General features: G+C 58.6%; 1 protein-coding gene across 1 annotated transcript; it reads right to left on the reverse strand.

Annotated features, from left to right (window-relative positions):
- Window positions 1–20: 20 nt before the first annotated feature.
- BCAR1 (BCAR1 scaffold protein, Cas family member) lies at window positions 21–22,477 on the reverse strand. The gene is made up of 8 exons (XM_042780889.1): window positions 22,331–22,477; window positions 11,879–12,484; window positions 11,786–11,839; window positions 6,487–6,648; window positions 6,170–6,286; window positions 4,265–5,347; window positions 3,568–3,657; window positions 21–533 (listed from the first exon to the last, which is right to left on the reverse strand). Exons 1-8 carry the CDS (start codon window positions 22,475–22,477, stop codon window positions 21–23), a joined length of 2,772 nt encoding a protein of 923 aa, XP_042636823.1.
- Between the last annotated feature and the right edge of the window lie 1,691 nt (window positions 22,478–24,168).

The raw sequence follows: 24,168 nt of genomic DNA on the forward strand, positions 1-24,168 counted from the left end.
CACCCTCCGGTCATCTGCTCTCAGGCAGCAGCCAGCTGGCCCAGGACCCGGCGGAACTGCTGGGTGCTGTGGCCCAGCTCCTTGACTCTGTCCACCATGTCCTGAGCGGCAGTTGGGGACGGGTACTGCAGGGCGGCGGCCTTGGTGGTGGCCACAATGCCACGCAGGAGGTCACACAGGAGGTTGCTGTAGTGAGTCACCTGGCTGCGCACATCAGCTGCTTTGGCCTGCCGCGACAGCGTGTCCCCGATAAACACCAGCTTGTGGGCACTGAGGATGACGAACTTGCTATGTGCCACGAAGATCTTAGGTGGCTGGTTGGTGGACACGGCGGTGAAAAAGGCATCCACTGCGTTGGTCAGTGTGGTCAGGTTCGCCTCACATTGCTCCAGGTAGAAGAGCAGCAGCTGTCGGTCCGAAGGACCCAGGCCACCCGGCCGCCCTGGGATCAGGGGCTGGGGTGGGGTCCAGTTGGCCAGGTCATGGTCGATGGGCCGTGACACCTCTTGTTCCAGTCGCTCAAACTGTTTCAGCTAGGGCAGCACAGGGAGTAGGAATAAGGTTAGGCTCTCAGAAAGCAGGGTCAGAACCCCCCAGGGGGCACTCTCCTCTGGGCAACCTGGGTAAGCTTCAGTCAGTGGGGCTGGGGTGGAATAGGCATCCCCTGTGGTCTGGGGGGGCGGGGACATCAATTTTATGAGCCTCTAAATTAAAAAAAAAAAAACCCACTGCCACTGAGTCGATTCCAACTCACAGCAGCCCTCTTTGGGTTTCTGAGACAGTTTATCTCTACGAAAGTAGATTGCCTGGTCTTCCTTCCAAGGAGCAGCTGGTGCGTTTGAACCGCCAGCTTTGTGGTTAGCAGTCACATGCCTTAGGCACTACGCTACCAGAGCTCCTTTATGAGCTTCTAGAGGCTCTTAATCATTAAAAAACCCACCTCACCAGTTTCAAAAGATCACAGGCCGTGTAATTCCATTTATATAACATCCTCAAGATGAGAAAATTCTAGAGACGGAGTTCAAATGAGCAGTCACAAGGAGTTAACTGGAGCTCTAGTGGTCCAGTGGTTAAAGTGCTTGGCTGCCAACCACAAAGGTCAGTGGTTTGAACCTACCGCTGCTCCACAGGAGATGCTGGAGTGAGAAAGATGAGGTACTCTGCTTCTGTAAAGACTGACAGCCTAGGGAGCAGTTCTCTGTCCTACAGGGTTGCTGTGAGTCAGGATCGCCCTGCTGGCCATGGCTGTCAGTGGGAGGGCAGGAGTTAACCAGCACCACCGGCTGCTGCTGTGTTGGTTCTGACTCATGGTTACCCCGTGTGTGCCAGACTAGAACTGGGCTCCACAGGGTTTCCAACGGTGGCCGTTTCTGGAGGCAGACTGCCAGGCCTTTCTTCTGAGGAGCCCCTGGGTGGACTCGAGACCTGCACCCTCTGAGATGGCAGCAGAGTGCATGCACCATTTGCACCAGCCAGGGAAGAGGTCACCACTTCCCGGCTGTGACCTTGTACTACAGGCACAGAAGATGCTGCCAGTGGGGGCTGGGGGAAGGGAACACGGGACATCCCTGTGCGTCTTTACAACTTCCTGTGAATCTATGAAATTCCAAAATGAAAAGATAGAAACAAAACTTTTCTCTTACTTCAAAAGTAACTTAAAAATAATAGAGACATCGTAAAAAGATCAGATGTCTCAAAGCAGAAAGAAGACAGGTATCATTTGTAACCTCTTGCGCTCAAAAATCACCTGTCAGCTCTGTTAAGTAAATTCTCTTCTAGAGCTACACGCTGAAGTCTTTATAGATAAAGTGATATAATGTCTTAGTCGGCTTCAAACTAGCAAGCAAGGAGTAGATGAAACAGGACAGGCTATTGTACTGATAAAGGCTGACTCAGGGTGACAGGTAACAAGGGGTCATTTCTCAATTTTCTCCTGTTTCATAAATGGATGTAAAGGTCAAAGGGAAAAATAAGGCATAAGGCATTTATGAAATGGTCAGAGAAATAAAAACAGACACACAGAACACCAATGAACACTCTTCCAGCCACTTTCTTCACGTGTGAGCACGCCCGCTGCCTCTGTGCTCTGAAGAACGAGGCACACTGTGTATGACACTGCGTAGCCTGGGTTGTCACCTAACTATACGCATTCATTTTCTTCACATCAGTGAACATCTAGGAAAGCATTTGGTGAGGGAACATTTCCAGTAACCGTGGCTCGGCCTGAGAGGACCTAGGGGCATGCTGTATTTTCTCCAGAGTTGGTTCAAACCAGGGGAGTGCATGGCAGTGACCAGACATGCCCAGACCCAGGGACAGACCCAAGGTACAAGCTTTCAGCTCTTAATCAGCCAAAGCACAGCCCCTACGGTCCCCAACTAACACTTAAAACCTCTGACTTTTCCGCCTGGCTGGCTGCTTGCTGTCCAATCACTGCTATAGGCCCCCTGTCCATTACAGAATGCAGGAAACTTTGAGGGAGAAAGACCAGCCAGCTCTGGTGGGCCTTGTCTGGCATTCCTAACAGCTGTACAGAACTCTCCTGCACCGATGCCCGTAATTCACTCACCAACACCCTCAGACGCTTAGAGGGGCTTTCCCAGTTCGTTAAGTCCGTTTCTGAAACAATGAGGATTTTATATGCGTGGTGCATGTATTTAAATCACTAACACATCCCACATGCCAGGCTTTCTCCAAGCACTGTACATTCTTAATATGCTCATCAATGCCAGGAGATGGAGAACCACTCCTCCCACTGCCTGCTGCTGGAGCAGCCGGGGCCCTTCCTCCTCCACCTGAGGAGCAGGGGGGTGAGAACTTCGAGGGGTATCCTCTGTCTTGACTCTGTGCTGTGCTACATTCTAATTTCACCATTGCCATAGTCAAAATACAACTCTCTGGGTACTTGGAGAAGATTCTGTCTGCAGATCAACCCAGGCTTATGACTGCTAATAAGGGGAAACTAACACAGCATGAAGGAGCTCTGGGGCGCAGTGCCCAAGGCATGACTTCACCAGAAGGTTCAAACCCACCAGCCACTGCTCGGAAGGAAGGCTGGGCAATCTACCGCCACAGTGACACCGCCTCGGAAACCCAAGGAAGGGTCGCTAGGAGTCAGACCTGACTCGACGGCAAGGAGGGTTTTTTTTTTTTTTTGTACAGTGTGAACATCCCATGATAATGGACACTAGGTGGGCTTTAAAAACAGTTTCCGAAGCATGTTAACACCACGGGAAAGCAACTGAGACATCAGCAGAGCGAACCTGTGCACAAAGCATCAGAGAGAGGCCTGGAGCAGAGGGGGCGGAACCCACCCTTCTCTAGACTTTTCTGTGCCCTCTGAAAAGTCAACAATTCTCCTGACCATCATGAAAAATAAACTCTTAAACAAAAAGACAGAAAAGGCCCATGAGGTGAGTGATGGCTGGCTACGGGTGTGGGCCCTTGGGGGACAGGCTGGGCCGTAGAGGCAGGCTCTGGGGGTAACTGAGTTCCCACTGTCAGGTGAGGAGACTGGCTGGGAGAACCGGCGGGACCGAAGGTCTCCCTGGCTGGGCCAGGCCTCACCTGCTGCAGCTCCAGCTGGCCCTTCCCCTGCCGCATGATGCTATCCTTCTCCAGCAGCTCCTTCTGCGTCTTCTCAAACTCTTCCTTCCCCTGGGGGAGAGACGGGCGCTGGTTGAGGCGGGGCCTCTCCCACAGAGCCAGGGGCCGGGCCGGGTGGGCAGTGAGGGCGAGCGGCCACCAGGTGGCAGTGCAGCCACCAGGCCCAGGTGAGGGTGCTTCCCTAAGGCACCACCAGTACAGGTTTCTGCCAGTCAGGAAGGGGCTGGCACAGGCAGACATCCACATGGACTAGGCATGCTCCGTGTGGCCGGCGCCAGTCCTCCCCACCTGAAGTCAAATCCAAACTCCTGCCCTGCCCGCCCACTCTCGGCCTGGACTCTCCTCTCAGAACTTGTGTTTGCATGGCTGGCAGCTGTGTCACGGAGCCCACCCAGCCTTCCCGCGGCCTGGTCACTGGAGCACCCCAGCCCCAGGAAGTGCTCAGGAAACAGTCCTGGCAGGTGCCGCAGGACCCAGATGAGGGGAGGAGAGGGATGGCCTTCCCAGGGCCCGTGAGGCCTGGCAGGGCAGAGAGAGGAGGGCTCAGGACTCCTACCAGGACCGCAACAGGCCTGTAAGTGTGCAAGACAAGGAAATACCAGGATCCCCAAGACAGAGGCAGCAAAGCCAGAGCCCAGGAGAGGCAGGAGGCACCCACCTGCAGGTGGACATAGTCGTAATCCTCCATCCAGCCCCCCTCGCTGTTCTCATACTGCCCATCTGGCGAGTCCTGGGAGGTAAACTTTGGGGGTGAGGGCAGAGGCCGCGACTGGATGCTACAGGCCTTGTCAACATGGTTTGGGTGCAAGGGGCCACCCCCCTCGGGCCCCACAGCAGGCGCCCTGGTCCTTCTGAAGAGCAGTGAGGCATTGCCATGCAAGAAAGAGGCCAACTGCTTGGTGTCCTCGGGCACGGCCCGTGAGCAGGCCACCAGGCGGTCCAAGTCCTCGGGAGTGGCCCCCTGGCCTCCCCGGCTACCGTCAAGGGCCTGGCCATGTGCTACCAGCGTCTGGTGCACATCTTCCATCTTCTGTAGTTGCCGACTGAGCTTGGCATGCAGGGTACGGTCAGAAGTGTGGGCAGCGTTGCCAATGGCACTGCGGGCAAACTCTAGCAGTTCGTGCACAGCCCCCTGGACAGCAGCCACGGCAGCCCGCAGGTCCTGCACCGGGGGGTCCTGAGGCTCGGAGGTGCTGCGCCAGCCTCCGCCCCCCACCAAGTCCAGGAGGTAGGCTACGGTGGTGCTCACACCCTGCTGCAGCCGGGCCAGAGCCTCCACGGCGACCTCCAGCTCCAGCGGCTCTCGGCCCGGCACCACCACCTCCAGGGAGGACACCGACTGGCTGCTGCGTGCACTGCCAGTGCTTGAGGCTGACAGGCGCTTGGCGTCAGCTGGGGCCTCGCGCTCGGCCGGGGGTGGCACCGCATACACGCCGTCGTCCGTGGTGCCGTCAGCTGCTTCAGACAGAAGCACCCGCTCACGGGGCGTGTCGTAGAGGGTGCTGGGGCCAGGTCGCCGAAGGCCAGGGGGCACGTCGTAGAGGTCAGGAGCAGGCGGGGGCACGTCGTACACGTCATCCGTTGGTGGCGAATCGGGAGGGGGTGCAGCAAGAACCAGCGGGTGGCGGGCTGGGTCAAAGGGCTTGGCCTTGGCGAAGGCTGGGGGCACATCGTATGTCTCCTCACGCAGCAGTGTGCCATCGGGCACGTCCTTGCTCACCGATGGAAGCACATCGTACACCTAGGGAACCCAGCAGAGGTCATGGCTGCACACCCATATGCCCACCCAGAGCCCAGGGACAGGACCCAGCCACACAGACACAGCCCAATGCACAAATTCATGGTCCGTCATCCACGACAGGTAAGAACCAGACGACCTGGGGTCAAGATCCTGGCTCCAGAGCTTATGAGCTGTGTGATCTAAGGCAAGTGACTTTACCTCTGTGCCTGTTTGTTCATCTATAAGATGATGCCTACCTCCCTCACAAGTTGGTTACAAAGACTCAATGAATTAACTCATATAAATGGACACTTTTTGTGAGTTTAGCTAAGTACCTTCATCACCACAACCATCACTTTCATCACCACCTCTACCACCATCACCACCATCACCACCACCATCTTTGTGGAATGTTAACTCTGTGGCAGGACTGAGCTTTGTGTGTTCTGTGGCATCATGGCCATGCCCCAGCTTGCCCAGCTCTGGCTCATGTCTGTCGCCCCCCACAAGATTACTCATCGTGCCCCCTTCCACTTCCCATCATCCAGGTTTTTCGGCACTGTGCTCCCTTTCCTGATAAACTCCACGTGATCCTCTCAACAACCAGCTGAAGAAGGTCCTATAGAGGCCCATGTTATAGATGAAGAAACTGAGGCTTAAGGGTGAGCTGTTTCCACATCCGTCACAGAGTAAGTAAGGTGGCAGGACCAGGATCTGGAGTCAGATCTCTTTAGGGCATCAGTCCCCAGGCCTGTGCACACATCCAGTCACACTTGGAACCATGCACATCCTCTGGGGCCCAGAAACTGGGGGTAGAGGGCTGCCTGGTGGGCAGCTGCTCACCATATGGTGGCTGGGTGGTAACAGGCCCTTCTCCACACTGGGGGGCACATCATACACATCCAGTGACAGGTCCCGGCCATTGGGGCCCTTGACGGCCATTGGGGGCGTGTCATATACCTGGAGGCAGAAAAGGTACAGTGATACAGGTGCCGGGGCTGCAGGGGTGGGATGGAAAGAGTGAAACCCCACAGCACCCACCCCAGGACTCTGGACCGTGGAAGCTGGTCCACCAGCCTGGCCGGAAGGTCAGCCCCTTGAACAAGGGCCAGGTAGAGGCCCGTCAGGCCATCTTGCACTCATTCACCCTGACCTCCTACCTCCTGGCCATACTGGTTGGGCAGCAGCCCCCGCACAGGAGGCACGTCGTAGATGTCCTGGGGCCCAGGAGCCAGCAGGTGGCGCGGGATGTCATATTCGTCCTGCTCTGGCTGGGAGGCCTCATACACATAGTTCTGCCCGACACGGGTGGGCACCACCACCTGGGGGTGCAGACAACCAATCATTACCATCCACCCTCGACTGGCCCCCAGGACCACATGCAGGGCCTCAGCAAGACCCCTTATCCCTGCTAGTCACCTCCCTCTGAGATGGCGGAGGAGGATCCCCAAGCTGGGTAACAAAGATGGGTCCACAGAGGAGGAGAGGATGTGGGCTGACAGGAAGGGGGACCAGCAGGGTGAGAGCCGATGCCTGGCTCCGGCAGCTCCCTCCTAGCAAAGCCTGCCGCAAGGGGACAAATGTCTCCTGCAGGGCTCAGCAGCTGCCTTCGTGCTCCAGGGACAGACGGAGGTATAGGGGCCAGGCTGGACCCTGAGGAGCCCATCTGCCCCTGGAGGTAGCCTGCAGGAGACCAGCACAGTCAGGGCCTGGGCCTCCTGAGTACTGCCTGGCCGGGCAGCAAGTCCTCCTCCCCACCTCCACGAAGCAGCTGCTGAACTGGACAGAATGCACCCCGAGGACCCCCAGACCTTGGGGCCAGTGCTCGGGCAGATGGAGGATGGGTGTGGGGGTCACAACCAGAGAGAGGATCCTGCCCCCACCCCTACAGAGCCACCTTGGGGCAGGCAGACCATCATCCGTGACCTGGGAGGACAAGGCTGCAGAGGTCTGCCCTAGGTCTGGAGGAACCAGCCTCTTCCCCTTCCCGGTGTTCTTACCCTGACCTGCGGTCCTGAGCGGTGGGCTTCAGCGGTGAAGCCCCTGCACCGTGCAGAGGGTGTGAGCATGGTAGGGGGTGCCTCCTTCAGGGAACACACAGACCCCAGAGCTTCAGAGAGCCCCGTCTGGGACCATGCTGCTCTCACAGGGGCACGAGCCTGGAAGGGGTGCGGCGTGCTCGACAGGCCCCCTCCCTGCTGGCAGCCCTGCCCCGTGGGGGAGGAAGGCCCAGAGGACTTGCTAGCAGCTCACAGCATGACTCCCCCAATGCCTGCCCCACGCGGCTCCCTGCTCAGCTCTCTACAGAGAGAAAGGCCTTTTGTTTCCTAATCAAAGGGGACTGGACATCTAGGGCAGGGTTCACTTGGGCCCTCCCCACACACAGCCCACAGGCACCCACCAGAGCCAGCTCTGCTTGCTGGCGGTGGGTGCAGGCTGCCAGTCCCCATGCGGGAACCCCACAAGCATGGCACCAGCACTTCCCTAAGGCTGGGCAGACTCTCCTGCTGACATACGCCCTATGCCCTCCCACTGCACAGCCCACTGCACAGCGCAGGGCAGCACAGGGCCAGGGTGACTCCGGGCCCTCACGGCCTCAGGCTCGTGAAAGAGCCTCCACCCCCAGCGTCTGCGGGGAGAGCCGTCTCTCCAGACACAGCTCTCTGCGAGCGCCCCAGACTTGAGTGGCCTCCAAGCTATTTTTAGATGCTAGAACCTGCCAACACAGGGCGGGCGGAGACTGGCGGGACGTGGCAGGTTGGTGGGGCCTTGACGCAAGGCCTGAGCTCCCGTCTACGGGCCCAGTGAGCCATGCTGAAGGCAGGTGGGGACTGAGCCTCGAGGGTCTGGCAGGGCACCCCAGCTGGTAACCGGTCAGCGAGGACCCAGCTTAGGAAAGAGGGCACCCACCCTCCCAGCTGTGCCTGTGAGTGAGCAGGACAGGGAGCTGGGCCCCAGACCCAGTTGGACAGCAGATGAGACAGGTGACAGACAGAAAGCTTGTCAGGGTGATGACTCAGTCACTGCTGAGCCCGCTAATCCCAGGCCGCTCTGCACCTGAAGTCCCATTAGCAGGACCTGAGGCCAGCGTGGTAGGGGGGGTGGGCGCAGAGACACAAGCCCCACGGAGACCCCAGCCCTCACACAGCACACTGAGGCAGAGACAATACACACGCTACCAGGCACGGGACACACCACCATGCCAAAGACACACACACAGACCTGAGGCAGGCGAGGCCCCTCCATCAAATCTCCGGCCTCGGAATGAGGAGTGAAGCCAAAGGCCCCCCAGCGCCAGGGCAGCAGAGTCCAGTGAGGGGGGTGCCACAGGGGGGTGCTTCTTGGCCCTGGCAGGCCACGGCTACTTTCCATCCTGGGGACTCTGACCCCCCTCCAGGCTGCCTGGCTGCTGGTGCCCTTTCTGTACAGCAGCCATTGTCACGTGACCCAGCCCTGCTCTGAAGCGGGGCCTGCAGGGTCTGACCCCACACCAGGGACTCCCCACCCACCACCAGGAAGCCTCAGGAAACGGGGCTGATGGCAGCTCTGGAGGCACCGGGCACCGGGGCCACCTGAGACCCGACATGGGCTCAAACCCGAGCCAGGTCACGGCCTGGCACAGAGGAGGCTGGGCGTTGAGAAGCTTCCCAGGGTGAAGAGGGTAAAACCCGGCAGAGGCAGAGACAAGCACACACTCCAGGGTCTCCCTGGCCCTCCTGAGAGGGACTTCTCACCAGCACCTCCTCTGGGGCTTCCACCCGCACAGCAGAGTCCTGGGATCCCCGATGCAGCCCCGAGCCCCCCTCTGCGGCCTCTCAGGCCACTCGGCTCTTGCTTCAGCACCCAGATGGCTCCACCCTGGCTTTGGGGCGCTGACCCCTCCTGGCCACCAAGGCCTTTTCATGTGACCTCTTGGCTTCCTGGGTCCTGGGTCCCTCCCACCACACACAGTCCAGAAGCCTCAGTGCCCCAGACATCTGAGGGGCACAACCTTGAACAGTGGGCAGAGGGAGGTGCCACGATGTTTACCACCATGCTGCTTGTAATAAAGATGAGCAACCAGAAACCACCAGCACCCACCAGCAGAAGGGACCACACAGCAAAACGGGGGGAGGGGCTGTCAGTCAGGCTTAGGGAAGAGTTTGAATCATCCAGGAAAATGCAAATGTATGTGAGACAGCCAAACAGGGCACATGCTAGACAAAACACGCCAAAACTCCCTCTCGGGCAGGGAATCCCATCTCGGGCCTTTTCCACAAGTGATCATTTGCTGTGATGAACAAGTACTGTTTTCGTGATCAGGTGATAAAAGTAAGGCTGCTCTGGGCGGGAGCAATGAGGCATCAGGGAGGGCAACGGGGCCCCAGCACGCAGGGCTGTCTGTCCCTCCTAGGCCAGGTTCCTAGGAACTCCAAGGCCTGTGGAGGCTGGGGCTCTGGGCAGCTCCGCCAGGGGGTCCGAGCCCAGCCAGGTGTGCCCCAATGCCCTCTGAGAGCAGACTCCTCCCACAGGAGGGCAAGAGAACCAGCTGACCACACAAAGGCTCCAGCTGTGGAAGTCCAGCCCAAAATGTCACTGCTGCTCCCTGCCCTGGAGCGGGCCGCCAGGTCATAGCCCAGCAGGGACACCTTCACACTCTCTGAGGCAAGAACAAGGGTGTGCCTCCCAGGGCTGTGTGGAGGAGGCGGATGGACCAAGGCCTGTGCCAAGGCTCCCTTCCCAGAGGATGATCATGCCACCTGGCAGGGCCTGCTCCTCCCCCAAAGCTGGCAGGTGATAGCCTCACTTTGGGCCACCTCAAACCTGCCTACCTCTGGCCAGGTGACTGAAGGAACACATAGGGCGGGAAGTGGGACCCACAAGTGTTTCAGGGGCCTGTGGAGTGGGGTGACACCGCCCACTGCCCTGCTGGCACCAGTTAAGCCTCACCTTAGCCCTTGGCTGGCCCCCAAAGGACAGAGGCTCAGTGCTGTGGGAAGAATCCACTGTCTACTTGACCCCTGTGTTCCTAAACAATGGCGACTCTAGACTGGACGTGGTGAAAACACAGGGCTCAGGGGCCAGCTCCTAGGTCACCAACGGCCTATCCCACAAGGGTCCCTGGCCCCTCTGAGGAGTGAAATGCCCAGAACATCACCACACAAGGCTGGCTGTCAGGGCCCCTGTGGTGGGGGCTTAGTCTCAGGGCTTTGTGGGTACTAGCTGTAATGGAAGATGAGACTCAGAAGGGACATGGTGAGTGGGGCACCTCCTGTACTCTGGGCCTCAGGAAACTCTTGAAGGGGCTTGGGCAAGGAAAGACACAAGCCTGACTCAGTCCAGGGCGCCAGTGGGCCGGGCCAGAGACCAGGCAATGTGCTCCCTTTTCAGGCCTGCCTTCTACCTACAGAAAGATGGACTTGGCGGATAGGAGATGCAGGCCCCTATGGAGCTGAGGCTGCCAGACTCAGAGCCTGGAGCCTTGTCTCAGGCCTGGCATCCGGTCAGCAACAGCCCACGAGGGGATGGAACCAGTCTCTTTCAGGGTGACCCTATTCTGGCAATTCCACAGACAGCATCCTGTCCACGGTCTGGGAGCCATGACATGCCTCTCTGGAGGCCCGCTGGCCCACATGTACACTTCCGAAGGGCTGGGAGCCTGTGAAACCAGGGCTGGCCAGATGTGCTTAAGCTCCATCCAAGAGGCTGACATACAAACCCAGAGGTCAGCCAGGAGGCCCTGAGTTCAGGGGCTGACCTTTCTTGCCAGGCCCCTCGGCATGCATGCCCACCAGGACCAGAAACTGTTGAGGGTCCCCTAGGGGCCTCTGCTCCTTCTTTCTTATGACAGAATCCCTATTAGTGAGGCTTGTGGCTACCGGCAATAAAAACTCCATTTCTCAAATTCCCTTGCAGCTGGGTGGGGCTTAAGTTCTGGCCAATGGGATGTAAGAAGCATCATAAGTAACTTCCGGGACACATCCTTAAAGAGATGGTGCATCCTCCTTTGTCCCTTCCTCTTCTTCCTGATGGCCAGAAGGCAGACATGATGGCTGGACCTCAGACAGCCTCCTGGACCACAAGGATGGCGGGCACCGTGTCATTTCTGGACTGCTCACCTCCAAACTTCGTTTTCTGACTTAACTGATACACCATCCTTCATACTTGATTTCTCTCCTTCAATGGTACCCCCAACTCACATTAAGCCTCCTCTTTGCTAGGCTTTTTGCTCCAGCTTGGCCTCTCTATGCCCCATTATCACCTCCAATGTGTGGCTACAATGATTTTACTAAGATGTTGATTTGGACAGATCACTCCCATGCAAAACCCTCCAACCTCAGGACAGATCTGCTTTGTTTGCTGGGCCCCCTGGTGCCTCGGGGATATGCCCCCAACCTGCTGCTCTGGCCTCATCTACCAAGCCATGCCTGCCCACACCTAGGCCACACTGTCCTCCACACCTGTGCCAGGTGATCTTACCTTGGCTGGTGGCTTTGTTCCCTCCCAGTTCCGTGTGTCCATGGATGGAGGGACCTGGTAGATGTCATGCCCCATTGCAGCTGAAGGGGGCACCTGGTAAATGTCCTGGCCAGAGCTGCCAGGCCCCGGGGGCACTTGGTAGAGGTCTTGGGCTGGGCTGGGAAACGGGTGATGGGGAGTTTGCTTAGAGAATGTGGAGGTCTGCTTGGCCGGGGGTGACTGGAACTGTGGGCTGGGCCCAGGGGCTTGGTAGAGGCTGTGCTGAGCCTTGCCTGGGGTGGGCACCAGGTAGACGTTGTCGGGAGGGGGCTGGTATGCAGCAGGGAGCATGGGTGTGTACTGGGAGGCCGGTGGCACCGCAGGACTGTGGAGGCCAGGCTGGGTCTGAGCAGTCGGCAGGCTGGGACCAGGCCCTGCTGGCTTCTTGTCATGCATGCCCACCAGGATCTTGAGGCGGTTCCCAGGCACAATGCCTTGGCGCCCATGCAGCGAGCAGAGCCACCAGCCATCCAGGCCCTGAGTGTCCCGCTCCAGCACCGTCATGATGTCGCCCTTGCGGAAGGAGAGTTCGTCTGGGGACTCGGCCACGTTGTCATAGAGGGCTTTGGCCAGCACGTTCTGGGGAGAAAGGACACAAGAAGGTGTGAGGCAGCAGCATGTGCATGGTGGCCTCGGTAGCACTGCTCGCTCCCACACTGTCTGGATAGGGAGGTGTCTGGCTCTGGCATGGTCACAGAACCTCCGCCCCACCCCATTTGTCAGAAAGGCCCAGCTGATCCCAGTGCCTTTCCCAATGGAGCCTCCAAGCCGCAGCCACCACTGCAGGAAGGACACTCAAGATAATCTTAAACACCACTCCCCAAGTCAACACAGCCCAGACTGGCGTCAGGAGAGCAGCAGTAATGAGCCTCACAGCCATCACACTGGAAGAAAAAAACCAAAAGATGAGCCCAAGAGATGCGGGACAATCAGCTGGCAAAAGTCAACAGCTTCTTAGGACAAAAATGCTAAAAAAGACAGACAGGAAGAGAAGAAACCTCCTTAACTTTAGACAAAGTACACTGACCAAAAGGTCAACGTCAACTCCTTCCCTTTCAGGCTGAAAACAGGGCACACAGTCACTCTGCTCCAGTGCATGCAGTCCTACTGCTCCAACAGATGCCAATGAGTCAGAGGAACAAAATGAGACAGAGACGGAGGGGCAGAGACAGGGGAGAGACAGAGAGATGGATGGGCAGAGAGGTGGGGAGAGAGAAAAAGAGAGAGGGAGAGACAGAGAAGGTAAGAGAGAGAAAGACAGAGGGGGGAGACAGAGAGATGGAAGGGCAGAGAGAGAGGGAGAGACACAGAGAGACAGATGAGAGACAGGGAGAGACAGAGACAGAAAGAAGGAAAGAGAGAGAGAGAGAGGGAGAGAAATAAGAAGAGGGAGAGTCAGAGAGACAAACAGACAGACGGGAGGGGGGACGGACAAACACACGCAAAGCAGCATCATTTGCAGCCCAGATGACCATCCACATAGAAAAGCCAACAAACAATAAGAATGAGTAACTGATGAGAAATGTCACAGAAAAGACATCACATAACAAGAGCTATAAGTCATCGAGGAATAAGTCAAACAAAGACCTCTGAAGAGAAAACGTTTTACACCTCTGAAAGGGTCCAAGGCAAAGTGGGGTAAGCAGAAACACATACTATGCTCATGGAGGGATGACGGAGCTCTGCAAAAAGTCCTCTCACCCAAGTTACTTAATAAACTCACTCCAATTACAACCAAAAGGCCAGCAGGATTTGAGGAACCTGACAGAAGTGCTTCCAGAATGAAACAAAGGAAGTCCACGAATAAGCAGGTCTAGCCTGGAAATGCAAAGGTAAGGGTCAGTAACAGAGGCTGGGGACGACGACTGCTGGCAGGAGCAGGCACAGGGACTGACAAGACGGCTCACCAACAGACTCACTCTTCATGGGAACTTGGGTGATAAAGCAACCAGGAAAGGAGGCCGTGCCTCAGACGACACTGGGGAACACTCAGCGTGGGAGGACAGGGCAGCTTTGCCACCTCCCATTATAAACAAGGGTCAGCTAAAGACTCTGCCGTGCAAGAAAAAACTCTAGAAGCAATGAAAAGAAAAGCTGTAGGGAGATTTGTAACTTGAGGCGTAGAATCATTATGAAACAAAATCCCCAAAGCAAAAGGCCCCAAAGGCACAAATCATAAAGATGTAACAACAAAAATGGCAGATTTGATGCCATCCCAGTGAAAGATCTCTGTCAGGCAAAAGATGACAAAGTTGACAGAAAGGTGGCAGGTTGTGAAAAGAGGAGAGTGATAAATCTCAAATCCTGGGGAATTCTACAAATCAGAAAGAAGACAAGGACACCAACAGAAAACACAACAACACGTGATGAGTGAGAGCCTGAGGGGGACGCCCCAAGGCCCAGCAAGCAGTGCAGCAGCACTGGGGCGCCTGGGACCTGCCATCAGAGGCAGCTGTGTGGGGGCAGCACCTGGGCTGGTACTGGCAGGGCATTCACAGGAGCAGAGGGTCACACGCACCTCACACAGGGTGCTTGTTCCTCCAGCAGGAGGCTGCCTGGGTCCCCCCAACAGGGCAGCAGTTTAGGGTGAAGGACACCAACCTCGAGGGTAGGGTCTTAGCCACATGCTCCAGAGCTAAATTAAACAGATCTTTAGCCCAGATCCTTTATGCGAACGTCATAAAGGATCCGTCACAGACAGACTGCAGCCACGTGACGCTGCGGCAGTAGTGGTGGTAAGACAGGGCACTGGGAAAGGGGTTCCATCCAGACTGAGGACAGCCCCTCAGAGGGCAGCAGCACCCCTGCGTGTCTCACTGAGGGCCACAGCATAAGCTGTTCCACCCCCACCCTCCATCACATTCACATCACCCAGGCAGGCGGGTCCCTCAGCAAATGCTCCACGGGACCCAAGGCCCTGGAGTCGAGCAACCAGCGTATCGTGGGCCATGAGATTAGTGCAGCGGCATCTCCTTCCCAATTCTCACCCCCAGATGGTCACAGAGGCCCCAGCAGGAGACTGCAGTCAGCAGCCTCCAGCAGAGGGCAGGAGTGGGGCAGAGGAGAGAAGGCCAGGGCTCCTAGGGCAGTTGAGAAGGTGCCAGGGCAGTGCCAGGCCAGCGGGCTGCTGACTCCTTAGAGCTCCAGCCCCATATGCTGGGTCTGCCAGGTCCCTCCTCAGTCCCCAAGGGTCTAACTAAGATGCATAGCCTGGTCTAGACAGCTTCTGACTCAGAAATGAGACCTGGGCTGTCACCCACCAGCTGTGTGATCTTCCCCACTTGAGCCTAGTCCTCTGGACTCCAACTCCAAGGAGCCAAATAGGAGCTGGAATTCCAGGCAGAAAGGGCTATACCCTCCCCATCAGAGAGAGGAAGTGGCCAGGGCAGGGATGAGTGGGGACAAGGCTTCATCCAAGTCCAGAACAGCCCACCTCCTCCCTCCACCAGCATCTGAAGCCGGATTCTTGTCCATCGTCCTGAGGGTAACGAGAAGGACAGAGCAGCGCCAGAAGGCAGGTAGCACACTGGGAGGGGTCCGAGCGGATGGCAGGTGCTCTGGGGCCCAAGGAGCCATCAGCCAGGCACGATTTCTCCAGAGTGGTTCAGAGCCTCCATCCCCAGGAGGGCCAAGTCCAAGGGAGAGGCAGCGCCACCACACTGCACACAGCCAGGCAGGGGCTTGGGCGGAGTGGGGGGCAGGGGGGCTCACCTCAGCACCAAGGGCAGAGCCCTCAGAATTACCAGTTACTGAAGCACCATCCCCAGAACCTTGGTAACAAACGATTCCTCAGCAAAGTGTCAGAGCGGCAGAGGAGCAGAGAGGGCGACAGTGCCGGTATTGACGTCAGAGACAACAGGGCTGCCGTCTCTTCCTGTTACTTAGAATTCTTCTATTTGTACTTATTTTCTTGCTTTGGGATTGAAAAAATGCATATCCTGAAGAAGAAAACGCAGACTAACTCCTGGGATCAGAGCCAGGATGGGCAGAGGAGGCTGCGGCGGTGCCAAGGCCAGAGCTCAAGCTGGGCAGGGGCTGCCCCAGCCCGCAAGGCTCACAGTCCCCAAATCTAGCTTGCTAGAATAAGAAGCCAAGTTCCCAAATATGGTCTACAGCCTGCCTCTGGGAGTCATATCCCATCGGGGCGGGATACTGACCCACCCATCCCAGTGACCCCAGAGCACAGAGCCTCCCGCAGGGTCCCCCAGCCCTGCCCTGGTGACCACAGGAAGTACCAGCAGAGTGAGTCAGGAAAATTCCCCTGCAGGCGAGTCAGCGGGTCGGAGGCGCAGACAGAGGGGATCACTCTGCACAGGCCCACACCTCCCAGGTGGCAGCTCAGGAAGGCTGGCAGCAGTGCACACCCAGGCCCCTGGGCAGGCTGGACAGGCCCTGCTGAGAACAAGGTCTGGGGAGAGGTTCCACTCTGCGCCCATGTGAGCAACTGGGGTCTCAGGCCTCCCACCGTAGCCAGTGCCCACCCCGACTCAGCAGTGTGAGCTCACCGAGCCAGGGGCCAACGGTGGCTGCAATTGTTAGTCTGGAATGGCCAGGGCCAGGCGGGGCAGCACCTCGCCAGATGGGCACGTGGCAATGGGGCCTGGCACCGGGAGCTCCTCTGCCTGCGTCAGCTGTGGGGCCCCCGCCCAGAGGCCCTGCAGGCGTCCTCTTCCTGGCCCGCTCCAAGTCCTGGGCGCCACTGGCATTCTCCTCCCCCCTGCCCCAAGCACTGCTGCTGGCCGGGCACTGCCCCTCTGGCGGCTCCCCAAAGACACATCACCCCTTCCTGCTCTCTCCAAGTCACTGAGCAGCAACAGACTTAGACCTGGGCCGGCTTCCCTCCCCAACTCTGGGACCCTGGCCAAGTCCCTTAGCCTGAGTGTTGAGGTCATTTTGGGTGGCACGGGGGACCAACGGTCCCTGGCCTCAAAGGACGGTCTTTCATTTAAGATATACCTGGCTCCTGCCCTTTGCGTGACAAGGCCCGTCCTGCAGTGGGACAGAAATGCAACAATTTGCTCTGACAGGGGAAAAAGTGGGGTATATGATAAAAACTAAGTGGAACAGGGCCGCTATAGACCAGGTCAGAGACGGCCTCCCCAGGAGGTAATACTTCAAGTGGCTCATGAGGAATGAAAACTAGCGACCGTGAAAGGACGCTAGGAGGAGAGCTGCAGGAAAGGTGGAGGGGGACAGTGGCCCTGGAGATGCAGGTAGTAGGGCTCCACTGTGGTACACGGGGAGGGCTTCTCCTGGCAGATACACCTGGACAGGGAGAGCCTACCCACCCCACGCATTCCTGCTCTGGGGCAGGCACACATGCCCCCAGCAGCCTCCCAGTGCCCAGCTTTCCCAGCCTCCCTGGATGTCGGGCACAGACACAAGACCCAGCCTGGGCCAACTGGGCCCTCTCGCCCCAGGCTCCTGGGAGATGCAGCTGGGACTGCTCAGAGGGGCGCACGGCCAGTTCAGGACAGACACCGTCAGCCACCTGTGAGTATTCCTCCTCCAGGAAGACTCCCATGTTGTCCTCAGTGCCCCTCACCTCCTTACTGCCACCCTGCAATTCTTCCCAAATGTCATGTCACTGCCCTGTTCATGGCCCATCCCCCCAGCCCAGGTGTCTCCTTAAGTATGGTTTCAAGCCCGGCACAGAATGTACAGTTAGCAAATGCCTGCTGACTGGGTTAACTGCACGGGGTGCAGAGTAGGCTAAGGCAGAGCCCTGAATGGGGAAGGGGGGTGTCCCTCCATGGAAGCCGGCTCTGCTTCTCTCCCATCACATCCAGGGCAGCGTGGCCCAGTCAGCGAAACCAAGGAAGGCTGGCTGGGGTGTGCTCCTCCCAGGAGAGACAGGGGAGAGCCTCCACCCTGATGCCAACCCAGCCCGGTCAGTGGCCCCTCCAGGCAGCCTGCTCTGAACAACATCCTGGTTGTTGTACACTAGAGCCACGGGGCTGCCCCACAGGCCCTGCCTGGCTCTGAGAATGGCCCTCATTGTGTCCCCGGGGCCCGTCTGGACGCCAGACCCACCCAGCCCGGCAGGCCTGCAGCCGGGGCAGCTGGGGCCTTGGCCACGAGTGGGCACGTGGCTGGGGGAGTCCAGCTGTTTGATGGGTTCAACTCTACCAGCTGCATGGGGAACACTGGATATACACTGAAGCTTCAGCCTCCTCAAGCTCCAACTTGGGGTGGGGGGTGGGGAGTCTACCTGGTGGCTAAAAGTGGTGGTAGGAGAGGTATAGCAAGGCCTCCTCTCCAAGGAGCCTTTCCTGGGTGCCCTGGTGGCAAGCGCCACCCCCACTTGGCCTACACCCCCTCTCCCAGGCCCCTAAGCATCTGCAACCTCCTACAGAAAACTCCCCCAGTAACCCTTTAGGAGCAGGACCAGCCCGGGCCAACCACGGAGGACACTGCGGGTGTCACTGTGGACCAATGACCCCTCTGCCAGGTCAGGCTCCAAGCCTCACCTGCACCCTTCTACCCAGCAAACACATCCTCAGCACCCACATGCTGGCCCAAGGTGGGAGCTGGGGATCATGTGGTGAGCGAGACTCTTGGTCCCTATCCAAGTCCCTGGGGGGCAGACGAGGAAAGGGGCAATAGGGACAAGAGTGACAGACTCATACCACCACCACCACCACCACCCAACACCTTTAAGAGTTGACTCTGTGGCAGGAACAGGGTGCTGTTTTGCCTGCATCATCTCATTTAACTCAAAACCCCCGCATGAGATACTATGAGAAGTTGCACCTGACGGACAGAGAAGCTGAGGCACAGCACAGCTCCCCACTTGCCCAGGGTGGCGCAGCCAGGAAGGAGCAGGGGCAGGGCTGGTGCCGTGTAGCATAGCACAGCTGCAGGACGCCCCAGGGCTCAGGTTCAGGGAAGCCAGGGGTGGAAACTCCACAGGCTTCGCCCACCCCTCCAGGCTCCCCCTCCCTGCCCCAAGCACAGAGCCTCACACAGCAGCCGCTCAGGAAACACTGGCTCCCTTCACACCAAGAGCAATCTCAAACATGAGCCAAATTTATTTCTGGGGTATTCTGTTTGCTTGTCCCCAAGAGCCCCCGGTGGCCAACGGATACAGGCTCAACAAACATGTCCCACTTGCAGTCTGCACCTGTGGTGCAATGGATCACCTTTATATGGCCTTTCTTGCCACAGTCTTGTAATTCCCACCAAATAATTGGGAAATGAGCTGTCTGTGGCCTACCAAGGGGATTGGACAACTTGCTAAGAATGCAAATAAGACACATACAGTGCCTTGTGGGGATGAGATCAAGCAAAAAAAAAAGGTACGTGGAACCCTAAGGAGAGGACTGGTCAACTGTGCCATCCTGCTGGGCTCAACATGGGCCATCCCAGAGGGGGAAAGGAGGGCCTCAATATCACCAAGAAAGATGAGCTGGGAGCAGAGTGTGTCCTCCAGACCCAGGTCCCTGGGCTGAGAACCTCCTAGATCCTGGAAGCAGAGCTGTAACACCAGAGACGGCACAAGCCAGTGGCGGCAAACGCAACAGAGAACCGGAAGCAGCAGAACTAGGAGTCTGGCAGGCGTGGGGGCTTCCCTTCTCACAGCGCGAGAGAGCCGAGTGCCTTCGGGCAGGGGCTTGCTGGCAGCGAGATGGCTCCGGGCACTTGAGGGCAGAGCTGGGCTCGCTGACCCATGCAGCAAGAGGTGAGCACTTTTGGGTTGAGGCTTACTGGCAGAATGGGTGCCGGTGGGCACTGATCACGGCTGCTAAAGAACTTTGTAACACTAGCTCAAGGAAGGCAGAGGCCAGGCCAGCCCAAGAAGTCTAAGAGGCATGAGAGGCCGAGAGGCCGAGGGCCAGGGAGAGGCCTGTCGGTGGGCACGGCCGAGAAGTTGTCCTGATTCTTTGCATCCTGAGACGTTCCTAATTCTGAATTACAACCTGTTACTTCTCTAATAAATCCCATAATTGTGAGTATGGTCTATGAATTCTGTGTGGCCATTGCAACGAATCACAGAACCCAGCAGAGAAGTAGAGCCATGGGAGGGACAGCTGGTGTCAGGATTTTTTTTTTTTTAAAGTTGCAGACAGGAGCTATGTCTGATCTCTGCTTCCCAGGAATCAGCTCTGGACTGCTGCTGCTGGTGATTGTTTCTCCCCCAGGGAAGTTAGGAGGCCAGATGGTCCCAGTACACCATTTTTACACCACCCACAATCCCTGCTTGCTCGTGGCCCCTAGTGATGCAGCTGGGGGGCAAGGAGGATAGCAGGTGGAAACACAGCCCTGGGACCACCAGGGTCCTCCTGTCCCACCCACTGCAGGAGTGCAATGAGGTAAGAGGAGAGAGAAGGGAAGGTAGGTGGGGCCTCAGCCCCCAGAAGAAAGGTCTGCTGCATGCGGAGTCAAAAGCCACCTGTGGGTGGTCACTGCTGCCCCTGCCCCCACTCCCCCAGCACAGGCGTGGCCTGCCCTTGGCTGCAGCAGCAATAGCAGATGTCTTTGTGTCCAGGGACAGCTCTGGGACCGGAAGCAGGTCGCCCCCCACCCCTGCAAGCATCCCAGGCACTGTCCCACTGGGAGGCTGGGCAGAGTAGAGGCAGCCCAGGGAGCAGGCACAAGGGCCTGCCACTGAGAACATGTGCCCCTGGCACAGCAGATTGGGGGCACAGGTGGGACTGGGGCCAGAGCACCAAAGCCTGTGTGGGGAGTATGAGCGCAGAGCCCCTGGCCCACGGTGCCTCCCAACTCCCTCAGAACCTTCATCGCTGCCACTCAAGCCAGGAACGGACCCAGGCTTACGGGGGAGCATGGCCTAGTCTACTGAACAGACAGACTCAAAAGCACTCTTATCAGCTGGTCTCTCGGCAGGGGGCTCAGCATGAGCCCAACCTATCATTCGGGGACAACACCAGGTCCAGAATAGGGGTAGCCTCCCTGGCTCTGCCCAAGCTTTGTCATCATCTACGCCAGAGGGCAGAAGGTCAGGCCAGGAGGGACAGTGGGAACTTCCTCCATGCAGGGCCTTGGTTTCCCCACTGACACCTGAGCACCCTGCAGCTCTGTCACCCTCTGATTCTAAATGGCAACTTTCAGCAGCTCTTGAAGTACCACTATCAGCCTTACCAGGAATGGGGTTCCGCAGCCCAAACCACCAACTTCTGGGAAAGGCAGTGGAGAAGGGGGCCTGACCCCCAAACTCCTACTCTAGCCCAGCCCTTTAACCCCACTCCTCACCTAGAGGTGACAAGGAGTTAATGCAGGAGGACAAAGGTGGGGCCAGAGCCCCTCCTCAGTGCTCAGGGAGCCAGAAAAGGGGGCAACCATACCCCCTTGGAGCCAGACCATTCTGCAGGCCCTTATTTGGGGCTCTAAGGACCCAGAGAAGAAGAGGCTTGCTCAGTCTCTTTGCTGGAGAAGGACCCCTATCACCCCCAACCCACAGTGCCTCCTCCTGGAGGCTTACCTGGGAGCACACATCTGCTGCTCAGTCCTGGCTGGCCCTGCTCTCTGTGCACTTCTGCAAAGGGAGGGTAGGTCTAGAGACGGCTCTCCAGGCTCAGGAAAGAAAGATGGTAGGATATGCTTACACGACAATGGAGGCCCCCCCAGAGGGGGCCAGGAGCCAAGGCACAGGAGCTCCAGGAGAGCTTCCTGAGGCCAGGCGCGTGGGAAGCACACAGGGCCATGCCAGAAGGCTAGGCTTTGGATCCAGGTCTATGAGGACCAATGTCTGTCCCTCTCTGTGCCTCAGGGACCTTTCCTGCTCACAAAGGAAGCCCTAGTGGTACTGCCCTTGCTTCAGGCCTGACCCAGACCTGGGGAGATGGCACTAGTTCACTGGGCTCACACCCCTGCTCAGTGTGACCAGCAGTGACCAGAGGCTCCATTCCATAACCCCTGCAGGTGACTTTCCTGGCAGTAACTGGGGCTGACCGCCCTAGTCCAGCTCCTCCTGGGCTCCTGTGTTGCCCAGGGCGAGCGGGTGGTGGGTGCTAGTGCCAGGAGGGCATGCCAGCAACTCAGCCCCAAGGGCTCTTTCCCTGTAGGCTCCACCTCTGCCTAGGCTCTGTGTCTATGGGGAACACCCCCTACACCTCCTCTTCTAGGCCTGTGAGCCCTGACCCAGGGGTAGGAACTCACTGCCCCGACCCCCCACTAATCAACTCTCCCTGGGGAGAGAGGAAATGGGCGTGTGCCTCGGTCCAGGACGACCCAGAACATCTCTCACCGCTGACTGCAATAGGGAGGAAACTGACCCATGATCACTACTACGTCAAGGTGGCCAGAGTCACAGCAAAGCGGGGACTGCTTCCCTTCCCACCCCAGACCTCCCTTACAATAAAGGAGCAGGTGTGGGAGCAGAGGAGCAAGACCCCACAAGTGCAGGCCTACATGGAAGCCCTCTGGTCAGGGAGGGGCCGGGGACCCCAGTGTGGGGACTGAGACCCAAGCCCGCCTAAGGCCTCCAAGCCCTGATCCCCACCTGCCCCAGACCCCAGCCAATCTCAGCTTTCTGCAGTCCCTCACATGGTCCTGGGATCTGGCCTCCAGCAGCAGCAACAGCACACTGGGTGCCCCTGGCACTGCGGAAGCCAAAACCGACTCCTCAGCAGGCCGGCAGGTGGGGGAATCCCCCAACAGGACCCTGCCCCCAGCCGCGAAAAGCTCCCCCATCCAAGCTGCAGAAGGCGGACCCTGGCCCTCCTCCAGCAGGATTCGGCTCCTATCTTCGGTTTTGCAACCAGCGCAGGTAAAGGCCCAAGAAGGCCCGCCCTCGCTCCCGGAATCCAGCGCCAGCGGGCCAGGAGTGAATCATTAACCGGTCCGGGATGGCGCTGCAGCCGCGACGTCGTCTCTGCCATCGCTTTGCACTCACTCGCCCCCAGCCGATAGATGGACGGTCGGACCACCACCCCGCGTCTACAAAACTCATGATCACGACCTCAAGGACCTCCGCCCCTTTCCTAACGAGGAAACTGAGGCCTGGAGGCAGGGCGCCCAGGCCCAAGGTCACACAGCAGGCGGCGGCCGGCAGGGGGAGAAAGGGCCTCCCGCCAGGAACTTTCCCGGATCCAGGAACTTTCCTGCCCGCCTGCCGGCCCGCCGCCCCTGCGCCCGGCCAGCTCCACCAACCCCAAGGCGCGCTGGCACTGGGCTCCTCCGGGGCTCTAGCCTCTGGGAACCCCAGCCAAAGCGGGAGGGGTCCCAAGACCTCGGACCACCCCCACGGAGCCTCCAGCGGCGGCGGCGGTGGTTCCCAGGACCCACAGGTCCGGCAGGAAATGCCACTCGCTTAACTCCTTCCCGCCCGGGCCCGCCCTGGGAGGTGGGCAAGGCGGTCGCCGTGAAGTTGAAAGCGGACCCCAGCCAGTCGCTCCTAGGGCGCGGACACCGCCCGCCTCCCGTAGCGGACCGGCCGGTACTCACCAGGTAGTTCATAGTGTCCTACCAGGTGGGAGATCCGGCTCCCCACGGGGCGCACACCCAGCTGCCCGTGCCGCACGCCCAGGGGCTCTGAGCTCGCCGCAGCCTTCCCGGTCCTGGCCGCCTCAACCGCTGCCACCGCCGCCCAAAGCCGGTCCCACCTCGCTCCGCCCGCCGCCGCCACCACCAATACCACCACCACGGCCCAGCCAGGCTCCCGGCATGCCCGGCCTCGCGCGCCCATTGGCCGCTGTGGCTCCCCATGCAAATGAGCCGCCCGCCCGGAGCGCGGGCGGGCGCAGGCGCGTGCGAAGACACGCACCGGCCCAGTGGGACCACAGCGTGCCCCACAGGCCCCTGCCAGAGACCTGTCTCACACTTGGAGCGCGGAGAGCCCTACCTTCCCAAATACCCGTCGCCCACCCTCCTTCGCCAGGGAGAACGCTATCCTATTTTAAGGGCTATGAAAATGCCCCCTCTTCTGGGAAGACTGCCCGGATTGCCCTCCACAGTCAGTGGACTGCAGCCCCGGAAGCCCAGGCACACTAAGCCCCGGGCATTCAGATGCCGTGCGTGTCCACAGGGTGGTCTGATTCAGGTCTGAACGCAGAGGAAGAGGGGAGGGGGCAAACCCAACCTGCAGAAAAATAATATCGCGTCACCAGCTCTGGTCAGGTCTAGCCTGGAAGGTCCGCAAGAATGGTAACTGAAATGATACCTCAAGGTGGCAAGCCTGGCAGCTGGGTTTGCAGCTTCCCACATGCGACACCCCCTGCAGCGCCCTCATCTGCAAAGACTCAGTGCGCCCTGTGCCGGTGGCCCCAGCCCACCCTGGAATAAGAGGTTCGCCATCTCCCACCCTTCTCCTCTGAATGGAATCTAGCCTCCCTGAAACATCTATGGGGAGATCTGGGAGGGAACTGGCTCCAGAACTGTACATT

The sequence above is a fragment of the Orycteropus afer genome, unplaced genomic scaffold (assembly GCF_000298275.1).
Source record: "Orycteropus afer afer isolate SDZICR_OR568_19922 unplaced genomic scaffold, OryAfe1.0 scaffold00067, whole genome shotgun sequence".
In the NCBI taxonomy this organism is placed as follows: Eukaryota; Metazoa; Chordata; class Mammalia; order Tubulidentata; family Orycteropodidae; genus Orycteropus; species Orycteropus afer.